This window comes from Ahaetulla prasina, chromosome 4 (assembly GCF_028640845.1).
Source record: "Ahaetulla prasina isolate Xishuangbanna chromosome 4, ASM2864084v1, whole genome shotgun sequence".
Taxonomy (NCBI): Eukaryota; Metazoa; Chordata; class Lepidosauria; order Squamata; family Colubridae; genus Ahaetulla; species Ahaetulla prasina.
In genome coordinates, this window is record NC_080542.1 from 52,726,375 (window position 1) to 52,739,847 (window position 13,473).

The 13,473-nt window shown below is 43.0% G+C and overlaps 1 protein-coding gene across 2 annotated transcripts in view; it reads left to right on the top strand.

Annotated features, from left to right (window-relative positions):
* Positions 1-13,473, top strand: part of POLR1A (RNA polymerase I subunit A) — a 53,751-nt gene that overhangs the window by 37,436 nt on the left and 2,842 nt on the right. The window contains exons 29-32 of one of the 2 annotated variants that reach the window (XM_058183398.1): positions 4,805-4,909; positions 9,518-9,778; positions 11,799-11,999; positions 12,940-13,057. In XM_058183398.1, the coding sequence (XP_058039381.1) occupies positions 4,805-4,909; positions 9,518-9,778; positions 11,799-11,999; positions 12,940-13,057 (685 nt within the window). Of the gene's footprint in view, positions 1-4,804; positions 4,910-9,517; positions 9,779-10,873; positions 12,000-12,939; positions 13,058-13,473 lie in introns of those variants that run through there. The other variant, XM_058183399.1, reaches the window with a different exon arrangement.

Consider the following 13,473-nt stretch of genomic DNA (forward strand, 5'->3'; position numbering starts at 1 on the left):
CTTAAAGTGCACCCGAAAAGCGACAGGTAGCCAGTGCAGTCTGCGCAGGAGGGGTGTTACGTGGGAGGTACGAGATCCTCCCTCTATCACCCGCAGCTGCATTCTGGACTAGCTGAAGCCTTGGTGCACCTTAAGGAGCCCCATGTAGAGAGCATTACAATAATCCAAGCGAGAGGTACGAGTGCATGAGTGACTGAGCATTAGGCATCCCGAACAAGGAAGGGCCGCAACTGCCGACCCAGGCGGACCTGGTGGAAGGCCCCCCTGGAGACGGCCGTCAAATGGTCTTCAAACGACAGCCGCTCATCCAGGAGGACACCTAAGTTGCGCACCCTATCCTTTGGGGCCAATAACTCGCCTCTAACAGTCAGCTGCAGCTGCAGCTGACTGAATCGAGATGCCGGCATCCACAGCCACTCCGGCTTGGAGGGGTTGGGCTTGGGCCTGTTTCTCCCCATCCAGACCCGTACGGCTTCCCAGCACCGGGACAGCACTTTGACAACTTCATTGGGGTGACCTGGGGTGGAGAAGTACAGCTGAGTGTCATCAGCGTACTGATGGTACTTCACCCCAAAGCCACTGATGATCTCACCCAAAGGCTTCATGTAGATGTTGAACAGAAGGCGAGAATCGACCCCTGCGGCACCCCACAAGTGAGGGCCCTCGCGGTCGACCTCTGCCCCCCTGTCAACACCGTCTGCGGCCGGTCGGAGAGATAGGAGGAGAACCACCGATAAACGGTGCCTCCCACTCCCAATCCCCCCCGCCGGCGCAGCAAGATACCATGGTCGATGGTACCAAAAGCCGCTGAGAGGTCTAATAGGACCAGGGCAGAGGAATAACCCCTGTCCCTGGCCCTCCAGAGATCATCCACCAATGCGACCAAAGCTGTCTCCGTGCTGTAACCGGGTCGGAAGCCGGACTGGAACGGGTCTAGATAGACGGATTCTTCCAGGTATTGGGGTAGCTGACGCGCCACAGCACTCTCTACAACCTTCGCAACAAAGCGAAGGTTGGAGACTGGCCGATAGTTTCCCAAAATAGCCAGGTCCAAAGAGGGCTTCTTAAGGAGGGTCTCACCACCGCCTCTTTCAAGGCGGCAGGAAAACCCTTCCAACAAAGAAGCATTTATAATCCTCTGAGCCAGCCTCGTGTCACCTCCTGAGTAGCCAGCACCAGCCAGGAAGGACACGGATCCAATAAACATGTAGTGGCGCGGAGCCTCCCAACAACCTGTCCACGCCTCGGAGCCACAGGGTCAAACCCATCCCAAACAGGCTCAACAAGACGTGCCTCCTCTCCCTCGCTTGATCATCCCAATTTCGGTCCAGACCATCCCGAGCTGAGCGATTTTGTCATATAGATAACCACTAAACTCCTCGGCATCGCCCCTGTAACGGGTCATCCCGCACCTCCTGATGAAGGAGGGAGCGGTCACCAAACAGGGCGGCCGGGCGGTTATCTGCCGACGCAATGAGGGTGGAGGCGAGGAGCGCCTCGCCTCCTCATTGCCACTAGGTAGGTCCTAGAATAGGACCTAACTAGTGTCCGATCAGCTTCGGAACGACTGGACCTCCAAGTGCTCTCTAGGCGTCTTCTCCGGCGTTTCATCTCTCTCAGCCCCTCGGAGAACCAAGGGGCCGGTCGAGATCTGCGCCGGGTCAGAGGCCGCAAAGGCACGACACGGTCCAAGGCCCCAGCCGCGCCTGTTCCCAGGCCGCAACTACTCCCTCAGTCGTGCCGCGGGCCAGACCCTCAGGGAATGGCCCAGGCTCCGCCAGGAACCCCTCAGGGTCCATCAGGCGCCTGGGACGGAACCAACGTAGAGGCTCCGTCTCCCTGCGATGGTGGGTGGCGGTTCGGAAGTCTAGGCGAAGGAGAAAATGATCAGACCATGACATTAGTTCTGTTACTAAATCGTCTAGTATCAGATCATTTGACCACTGACCAGAGATATAAATCAGGTCCAGCGTGCTTCCCCCCATGTGCGTAGGGCCATCATTTACTCGTATCAGGTCCAAGGCCGTCATGGAAGCCTGGAACTCCCGAGCTGCAGTCGATGATAAGCCAGCTGATGGCAAGTTGAAATCCCCCATAACTATAAGTCTGGGGTCTCACCTGCCACAGTGGCAAATAACTCCAGCAGCTCGGGCAGGGCTGTGGTCACGCAGCAAGGAGCCAGGTACGTGATCAACAAGCCCAACTGATTCCTATGGCCCCACCTCACATAAAGGGATTCACAGCCGGCAATCTGAGGAACAGTGGCCTCCCTCGGCTCTAGATCTTCCTTAATGACAACCGCCACCCCTCCACCCCTACCCTGGGCCCTCGGCTGATGGAATGCTCGGGAACCTGGGGGGCATAGTTCAACGAGGGGCACCCCCCCTCTGGCCCCAACCAGGTCTCCGTAATGCCCATAAGGTCCGCGGACTCCCCCTGAATAAGATCACAGATCAAGGGGGCTTTATTTACCACGGACCGGGCATTACATAACATCAGCCGAAGATCCAGGCTCTGAGGATCACGGCCGCCCGAGGAACGGGTAGGGACTAAGGGGCCGGAGCACGTGATCGCTTTCAGACATCGCGCACGTGCTCCCCAAACTCGATACGCCCCCCCCTCCGCCATATCTGCCTCTCCCACTTACCGTACAGATTGAACCACCCTCTAGTCCTGGAACAAACCCCTCCCCCCCTGCCTTCAGACCAGATGTAGAAAATATATAGAAAATATATAGAAAATATATTTCTATATATAAAATATATAGAAAATGTGTCTTGTCTAGATAAACATCTAGAAAGAACAATAAAAATGCCTTAAAAGTCTAAAACATTGCTAAAACATTAACAGTATATGACATTTGCTACCATGTTTCCCCCCAAATAAGACCCAGTCTTATATTTGGGGGGGGGGGCAAAAGATGCATAAGAGTTTATTTTCGGAAAAATGCGGGCAAGCCAAATTCTATGATTTTCTATAATTCTATAATATTACATATCAGGACATATAAAAATCATCTGTTCTTGGCAGTTCTGAAAAGTAGGTAAATATAACCTCAGATGAACAACAACGCATGATATATTATGTCATATCATTATTTGATATTATTATTATTATCATTATTTGAAGGTTGACTCAGCCTTCCATCCTTTATAAGGTAGGTAAAATGAGGACCCAGATTGTTGGGGGCAATAAGTTGACTTTGTATATAATATACAAATGGATGAAGACTATTGCTTAACATAGTGTAAGCCTCCCTGAGTCTTCGGAGAAGGGCGGGATATAAATGCAAATAAAAAAAAAATATTTTACAAAAAGAAAGCCAAAATGGAGAAGCCATGAAAAAGTAAATACACCTTTACTGCTTCAATATGTAGAATGATGCTAAGTAGGCAGGTGCTGCTAATCAGATGCCCTTGATCAATTGATCATCAGTAAGTGTGACCATCTCTATAAAAGGTGAAGTTTTAGAAGTTTGTTTGTCTCTACTAGGTTTCCCCGAAAATAAGACCCGGTCTTATATTTGGGCGGGGAGACACATTAAGGCTTATTTTCAGGGGAAATGGGCAAAGAGGGCAAGCCGAGAGACGGTGGGATGGATTGATACCAGATTTAATAGAGGCAGGCGATTCCAACCCATGGTGGCATCAGGCAAAGGGGATGGCAGGCCATCCTGACACACCACATGGCCTTCTGCTCCATTGTGGCCGCAGACAATGGGACATCTGTCAGCTAAAGCTTGGTCAACGTTGGGTCAGGCAACAAAACAATGATCCCAAGCACACCAGCAAATCTATAACAGATTGGCTGAAAAAGAAAAGAATGAAGGTATTGCAATAGAGAGACTGAAGTCCACACTTCAATCCAGTTGAAATGTTGTGGTGGAACTCAAAAAGTATACATAAACAAATGCTCACAAACATCTATGAATCGAAACAATGTTGTAAAGAAGAGTGGTCCAAGACTTATTTTTTCACACCTGGCTTCTCCGTTTTGGTTTTCTTTTTGTAAAATAAATGATGACATGGTGTAATATATCATGTATTGTTCTTCTGAAGTTGTGTTTACTTGCTTTTAAGAACTGCTAAATACCAGGTGATTTTTACTATGTCCTGATAATGTAAATCCATAGAACTCAGAGGTTGTACTTTCTTTTTCACATGATTGTAAATGATAAACAAATTCATTAAGAAAAAGGGAATACATGATAATAAGGCAACAATTTCCTACAAAACATTTCCCAAAACAGATGAATACACTTAACTTTACACTTAATCACATATTATTTGAGTGTACATATAATATAAAATATGAAAAGTATTCACTGAAGATTCTTGGCTGGAAATTATTAGGCAGGAATTTCTTTTCACCAATTACACTCCTGTACAAAAAGGAAAATCTTGAGTAATTTTCCCCCCTTCGGGAAGTAAAAGGATAAATTTTATCTATTCAGGCCTTTCAATTAATCTGATGATTTAGAAGGGCAGAATTTACTCTACTAGAAAATGAGGGTTATCACATGTATTACATATACTGACATAGCTATATTAATTTTGTGCAAACAGCTAATTAAATTATCAAATAATTCAAACCAGAGTTGGGGTCCTATTACCTATCACATTTCTATAGTAACTAGTATAGGATGAGGAGCAATTTGATGCTTGCTGAGGAAGTTGGAGTCTTAAGAGAAACTTCCATAATTAATGATGATCCCTGATATTTCAGTTAACTAAGGTTACTTTTAAATCTGTTAGAAAAGAAAATACATTATGTAGTAAAAGGATTGCTATTTCTACCGACATAGGATGACAATGAAGCTGAAACTGAAGACAGATTTCCTGATAATGGAATGACTGAAGGTGATGCTGATGCTACAGATACAAAAAGAAAAGAAAATCAAGAAGATGAGGTAATTTTTTTTGTTTTAATAAATGCCATTAGAAAATCTGTCAATCACAGAAACTTGGAATTAATGTATATTGAATTTGAGTCAAACAATATCAAACAATCAACAGTTGATTTTAGTAGATAGCTAGTAACATGTAGTGATAAAAGTATTTGACTAGGATTGGTAAAGTCCATGTTCAAATCTACCCTAAACTGTGAAAACTTGCCTGAGCCCAATCTATTTCACAGTCAGGCTTCTTATAGAAAAGTGAAGAGGTCATGCTATTTAAGGTGCATATGCTCCTGTGGAAAATATGGGATATAAATTTAATTGAGTAAGTGAAAAAGAGTTCAAGGCTGTTCAAACAAAAGAAAAGTCAGAAATTATCTCCATATTGAAAAGAATGTTAATCTCCTATACTTGAACAAACCTTAATTATAAGGAATTTGGGGATATAGGAAGGTATAGAAAGTAAACGATAGTCTTCTCTGTGCATGTAGCCTAAAGAGGAACTTCATATTTTTCATTATTTTTTTAGAATGATATGTACAAAGTAATGGAGATTACTTAATACTATTAATCAGATGAAGATTTATGATGGATTTAATAAGCTACAGAAAGCTAAATCCAATATCTTTATTAATGCAAAAGTTTAGGCACCCTTGATAAAATTTAACTGAACTTGATGCAACTTCTGCATGGTAGAGTTGGCACACATAGAACACATTTCTGCAAATTTGGATAAAAACAATTTATGTGCAACTGCTTACAGATTCAAAATGAGAAATTGAATATGCCAGATGCAGAGGTTTGAACAACCTTTCAGTTGATTCAATGCTATTTTAAAATATATAAATTCCAAATGTTATTAGCTTTTTCGGTCTATTGTATCAGTTGATAGGTAAAAACTAATGTTCTGATTGTTTTCATAGATTATTATCGTTATTTTGTCCCCTTTCAATGACACGTTTCTTTAAGGCAGGGGTGTCCAAACTACGGCCCGCGGGCCAACTGCGGCCCGCGGGTCAGTTTTTATTGGCCCGCAGCAAATTCTGAAAGTATAACTGAATATGGCCCTTTTCGGCCGCCTCCCGGTGCTTGCCCGGTGGTTCGCTGCGAGGCTCGCGGCTCCTCCCCATGGGCGGGGAATAATGAAGGGAAGGGGCGGAGGAGGCAGCGAGCGGGAAAGAGGCTGCTGGCCGTGCCCGACCCCAGCAGTTCTACCCTCGCCTTCCTCGGGCCGCCTGGCGAGGCTCCTCGCGCCTCCACCCCTTGGGCAGGGAATAACGAAGGGAGGGGGCGGAGGAGGCGGCGGCGAGCGGGAAAGAGGCTGCTGGCCGTGCCCGACCCCAGCAGTTCTACCCTCGCCTTCCTCGGGCCGCCTGGTGAGGCTCCTCGCGCCTCCACCCCTTGGGCAGGGAATAACGAAGGGAGGGGGCGGAGGAGGCAGCGGCGAGCGGGAAAGAGGCTGCTGGCCGTGCCCGACCCCAGCAGTTCTACCCTCGCCTTCCTCGGGCCGCCTGGTGAGGCTCCTCGCGCCTCCACCCCTTGGGCAGGGAATAACGAAGGGAGGGGGCGGAGGAGGCGGCGGCGAGCGGGAACGAGGCTGCTGGCCGTGCCCAACCCCAGCAGTTCTACCCTCGCCTTCCTCGGGCCGCCTGGCGAGGCTCCTCGCGCCTCCACCCCTTGGGCAGGGAATAACGAAGGGAGGGGGCGGAGGAGGCGGCGGCGAGCGGGAAAGAGGCTGCTGGCCGTGCCCGACCCCAGCAGTTCTACCCTCGCCTTCCTCGGGCCGCCTGGTGAGGCTCCTCGCGCCTCCACCCCTTGGGCAGGGAATAACGAAGGAGGAGGCGGCGGCGAGCGGGAAAGAGGCTGCTGGCCGTGCCCGACCCCAGCAGTTCTACCCTCGCCTTCCTCGGGCCGCCTGGTGAGGCTCCTCGCGCCTCCACCCCTTGGGCAGGGAATAACGAAGGGAGGGGGCGGAGGAGGCAGCGGCGAGCGGGAAAGAGGCTGCTGGCCGTGCCCAACCCCAGCAGTTCTACCCTCGCCTTCCTCGGGCCGCCTGGCGAGGCTCTCGCGCCTCCACCCCTTGGGCAGGGAATAACGAAGGAGGCGGAGGAGGCGGCGAGCGGGAAAGAGGCTGCTGGCCGTGCCCGACCCCAGCAGTTCTACGCTCGCCTTCCTCGGGCCGCCTGGTGAGGCTCCTCGCGCCTCCACCCCTTGGGCAGGGAATAACGAAGGGAGGGGGCGGAGGAGGTGGCGGCGAGCGAGAAAGAGGCTGCTGGCGTGCCCGACCCCAGCAGTTCTACTCGCCTTCCTCGGGCCGCCTGGTGAGGCTCCTCGCGCCTCCACCCCTTGGGCAGGGAATAACGAAGGAGGCGGAGGAGGCGGAGGAGGCGGCGAGCGGAACGAGGCTGCTGGCGTGCCCAACCCCAGCAGTTCTACCTCGCCTTCCTCGGGCCGCCTGGCGAGGCTCCTCGCGCCTCCACCCCTTGGGCAGGGAATAACGAAGGGAGTTTCAAGTTCATACCAAATACAAAACAAAAGCCAAGATCAGGGTGTCAAACTTGGTCTCTTTAAGACTTGTGGACTTCAATTCCCAGAGTTCCTCAGCCAGCTTTGCTGGCTGAGGGACTCTGGGAGTTGAAGTCCACAAGTCTTAAAGAGACCAAGTTTGGACACCCCTGTTCTATGCCCATAGCCACATCCACTCAGTCACATGAGCAGTTAGCCATGCCCACCCAGTCACATGAGCAGTTAGCCATGCCCACCAGTCACATGACCACCAAGCCACACCTCAAAATAAGCCACGCCCACAGAACTGGTACGAAAAAAATTTAGACCCCCCCCCCCCCGGTTCAATAGTGTGGCCCGGGCCTTTGCTTATTTTTCTGTATTTGGCCCTCACCAAAAAAAGTTTGGACACCCCTGCTTTAAGGCAACTGTCTGAGAATTTGAAAAGGAAAGTAATTCATTTTAAAATAAAAAAAACATTATAAAGAAATTTTGAAATAGTTAAAGCTATCCATTTACACAAAACTGGAAGTTAAGTTAAGACAAGATCTAGAAATCTTTGTTAGAACTATTTGAAAATTAATCAAATTTACACATTAAAACCCATAGATTACTGCAGATATTTGGCTGTGTAAGTTTAAATGACATTGGCATTGTTGTCCACAGTATAACAGAATAACAGAGCTGGAAGGGATTTTAGAAATCTTCTAGTCCAACCACCTGCTAAAGCAGAAGACCCTATACCATTTCAGACAAATGACTGTCTAGTCTCTTCTTAAAATCCCCAGCGATGGAGCACCTACAATTTCTGGAGGCAAACTGTTCCACTGATAAATTGTTCTCACTGACAGGAAATTTCTTCCTAATTCTAGGTTGGATCTCACTTTGTTAAGCTTCCACGTGTAATTTTTTGTCTTGCCTTCAGGTGCTTTGGAGAATATATTGACCCCCTTACCTTTCCTGTGACAGCCCCTCAAATATTGGAAGACTGCTAGCTTTCCACTCCCAATCTTTCTCTTTATTAGATTAGACTTATCCAGCTCTTGAATCTGTTCAGCATATGGTTTAGCTTCCAGACTCCTAATTATTTTTGTTACTCTTCTCTGCACTTTTCTAGAATCTTAACATCATTTTTGTATCATGCTACCAGAACTGGACATAGTATGCCAAGTATCACCTTACCAGTGCAGTATCCAATGGTCTTGGATACTTGTACATTAGAATACAAGAACAATCTGTACATAGAAATATTCAACTGAACACCACCATATTCTAGAAACTAATGTTCCACCAACAGTAAATACTTATAGAAAAGAAAGAAAATACTTTTCAGCTGGTCTGCATAGTTCCCATAACTAACATTCGGTTTGTGGAAAAATCATACGATTTGTGCTGAATGTGAGGAAATCTTAAACTATTTCTGAACTAGAAAATTTTTGCAAGGGAAGGTAGAAAAACAATCCAAAAGCAAACCAGAGAAAGACCATAGGCAGCTATAGGAAATGTTTGGAACTGTTATTTCTACCAAAGAAAGTGGTACAAATTATTGACTAAAAGAGTATGCAAGCTTTTGCAAATGTTGGTTGAAGGTATCAACTCCTAAAACATAGGAGGCCAGATCCCAAATCATGATGTATAATTATATTAATAATATTGTTGTGACAAAACATAATAAGTCTATCCATAAAACCTATAGATATATTATCTATAAATGGCACATTGGTAGTGCAAGTTTGCTCACTGTCAATCTTAATTAGGTGATTTCTAATTCAGTCCTATTTTCTGTACAGTAATATAATTATATTCCCTGGTAATGTTACTGTAGCATAATTTTCTCTCCCATACTGTTTGAATATATTTCTTATTTTAAGCAAAATATTGGTGAAATCAAAACACCTAGATTTTTTCTTTACATATATTTTAAAGAAAATCTTATATACACACACACACACATTACCATATTTTTTTTGTATTAGTCTTATTGCATTTTGGAGGTGGTGGGGAGGATTAAATAAAAACTGTCTTGGTTTTTGAATGGTTTTAAAAGTATCAATGATACTATTTGCTTTTCCTGTTTAGTGAAACTGAATGTGATTCAAGTGTGTTTCTTTGCAGGTTGATTATGAGAGTGAGGATGATCATGAAATGGGTGATGATGATGATATTCCAGATCAGGAAATGACTGCACCAGATGAAACAAATCTTGAAGAGCTGGAAACTCAGGATGAGATTTATTCTCCTTCCTCTAATCAAAGGGCTCGAAACAAGAGAAAGGGATGGAATGAAATGGCACAGCATAGAATTAATGCTGTACTGGAAGCCCATGATGCTGTAGAAAAATATACATACGACACTGATAATGAACTGTGGTGTGAGGTAAATTTATTGAAGCAGGGAAGAAGAGTGTTGAGTTCCACAATTAATTCAATATTTTTGAATGTGCATAAAGCTCTTTTATCTGAGTAGATATTTATTCAGTTGCATATACATCAGCTATAAAATCAGGCACCCATTAAATTTGTTCTGCTGACTTTCCAGACTAGGCTGTCTATAGAATCTGTTAAACATCCTAATATGACACGTCCTATTTAGCAATTTGGTATTCCCCATGTCAGAAGTGCAAGTTGGGATGTTCATCTGATGAAAATAGTTTTGGACAATACACTCTTATTTGTAGTGTAACACACCAGCACACTACCCTAATAGGACACTATCCACCTGGACATTCCTATTGTCCATTATTCCTGTTTTCAGTTTCTGACAAGCCATGTACAGAAAAAATAAATAAATTTATATGCCACAATGCAAGTATGCATGTAAATTGTAAATACATATAAATTAGTATAGTATAGTAATATGTTACTTATATGTCACATTCCCAGATGCTATAAAGTTGTTCTTTCAAGACATCTTTTATTCCTTGGAACTGCCCCCTCTAGTTTTCTTGGCAACATTTTGCAGAAGTTCTTTCCCAGTTCCTTCTTCCTAGGTCTGAAAAGAAGTGACTGGTCCAAAGTAATCAACAGGTTTTGTATATAAAACAAGACTAGAACTCAGTTTCCTCGTTTCTAAGGAAAAAACTGATTCTTTATATCCATGCTTCTTTATTTGGCATATCCTACATCAACTAACATATTAACATTTCATCTTCATTAGTATCCATGCTTTTAGATTATAACATAAATTTGCTGGTGATTGATAACTGTTAATTAGGATCAATATTTTGTAAGCATTTATTTTTCTTTTCTTATTTTGGTATTTGATATTGTAATGAGAGAGAGAGACAGACAAAAGAATGCAAGAGAAAGGAAGGAAAGAAAAAGGAAAGAAAGAAAATGTATTTTTTTTCTCTCTTCATTTTTTTCTGTTTTCTTCTCTGGATGTATTCTGAACATTTAAACTATAATCATCATTAATTTGGAAATTAATCCCGCCTGCCCCTGCACTATACCTTTATTCTGTCGTTGTTAGCCCAGATGAAAGGCGCGGCAGAACGGATTGCAGTGCCTCAGCTGTTCAGCAATTTAATGAGCTTCCGTGAAGCGCAAGTTTGGCGTGGATGCGCGAAGCGAACCGGTGGTAACATGGGTTAGAACTCACTACTGGAGGGAGGAGACATTCCTTTAGATGCAAGAAAGTTTGGGGTTAAAACTGGCATATTATAACTGGCATATCTCTAGCTTGGTCTCATCCACAGCATGATGGCTAGAACTCCAAGTCTGCCTGTCTGCTATTCTAACCAAAAGTGTATCGCCTTGGAATTCCTGCTCACACTGCACAATGGAGTGATCCTTATTATTGCAGTTAAGTTGAAGTGGCAAGTTTGTGCAGGACCTCTTCTGAGTTGCAAGCCTGAAGTTTTATGGTGCCTAACTCTATTAGTATTATTCCAGTTTTTAGGGCATTCAACTTTGTACCATGTGTGCGGGTTTGGTGAGTAGTGTGCACACAGACACCTTAGGGGAAACACTGATTATATCTCAAGTACAGGAATTTAACTATTTCAGTTTTGTTTAAGCTGTTGCACTGTGTCGTAACTTTTTCCAGATGCTGCAAACATTACTGGTTTGCAAATTTATTTGCTTTGTGCAATACCTATGTGCAATACAAAACCCATGTGACAAGTATTATTGCTTAACTTTGGAGAAAAATAATAGTGAAATGTCCTCAGATGTCAACAAATCTTTATTTTAATAAATTTGATCCAAAGAAGAAAACTCCAGACGACTTATGACCTAAAGGAATTGCTCATTGTTTATGTATTTGTTCATACAAGAAAATTTATGCTTGGATTTTTCAAGTCAGTTTAAGATGAGGTCTTGCGATGATTAGGAGTTGAACAGCTTTTCCACAATGCATGGAAAGCTTTTCATAACCAGAAAGTATTGTCTTGTAGGTTTCACTAAAGCTTTCGCTGACAAAGGAGTACTTTGATCTTGCATCACTTGTGACATCTCTGGCAAATAGCGCTGTCATCCAGGAGACAAAGGGAATAACACGATGTCTCTTAAATGAAACCAACAACAAGAATGGAGAAGTGGTACTCACTTTGCAAACAGAAGGGATAAATCTTCCTGAGCTCTTCCACTATTCTGATGTATGTAATGAGGAAGCTTTCTGTATTTTCCATAGGGTCACAGAGAGGAAAAAATAGCAGAGAAACCCATTATGCATGACAGTTATTGCTATTCTAAATCTCACCCATGTAATATTTTTCACATATTTAAAATATTTTGGCAAAGTTGAAAGATAATTGGCATGTGTCCATAGTTCTTGTTATATTGATATTTAGCATTTTTATTGATTTCACAGAAAAAGAATTGAAGAACATTTTCAGTGAAATCAATCAAAGTTGCTACTAATATAATAGAAATTATGGATAAATGCCAAGTATTTTAAATTTTGACAAGGTTTTTGCTTTTTGCTTTAAACGGAGCTGTAACTGGTATAAAATTGCCTATATATTTTGATATTTGATTTCAGAACTTTAAACTGTTTACAAATGGAAGATTTTTATAATTGAATATAGAGTCCCTGCAATAGAGAATATTGGTTTACAAAAGAAAGACCAATATGCATTAAACACATTTTCTGTTTTTTTTTCTATCTAATTGTTACAATTCTCATGTATTTTTGCTGTGCATAATTAAAGATTAATTCAAGAAAAGGGGGAATTAAAGCAAATAATTTTGCACAGCTTTCTGGGAATACACTATACAATTGAGGAATGTTATGAAACTATTCTATTTTTACTTCTTTCACTGAGTAATTGAATTAAGGTTGTCGATAGATATGTGTTTATAATTAGGAACAAGAGAACAAGAAAAATATATGTGTGAATTTTAGTACTTTTCTAGAAGCTCGCAGGCTTTGTTACAGAAACATTTTGTCTGGTTACATATTGTACTTCTTCAACTACAATTTTTGTTTGCTAATGTTCAATTCTGTCTTTCTCTAGGTGTTCATAGTTAGTTGGGATGGATGATTTAGTTTGTTTCACTATGATTTCCCACACTTGTCATCTTGATCTCTTTTAGATTTTTGATATGAATAAACTTTATTGCAATGATATTCATGCAATGGCAAGCACCTATGGGATTGAAGCTGCTTTGAAAATCCTGGAGAGAGAGATTAAAGATGTGTTTGCTGCATATGGTAACACCATTTTATATAATATCAGCTGAATCTGATAGTATATGTAAAGCATTGTTTGTAATTTCAGGCTTGAAAGCAATTCATTCTGCTTGACTAAGTTATTAAATATTTCTTTTATTTTGGTATATCAGTATCAAAAGATTTGAAAATTGCAACATTTTGATGTCCATTCAAAAAATATTTTGTAGTAACTTCACAGACCATAAATTGGGAACTACTGGCCTATATTAAGCTTTTCATTCAGATAATGTTTTTACAGCACAGATGATGAAACTGCAGTCCATATTTATTTCACTAATAGTGGCATATTAAATTCCATCTATTATCATAACAGTATTTTATATTGATCTAAAGGCAGTACATTATTGGATCTAGAAATCTCGCAGTTGTCCATGTACAGAACATGTGACATAAGA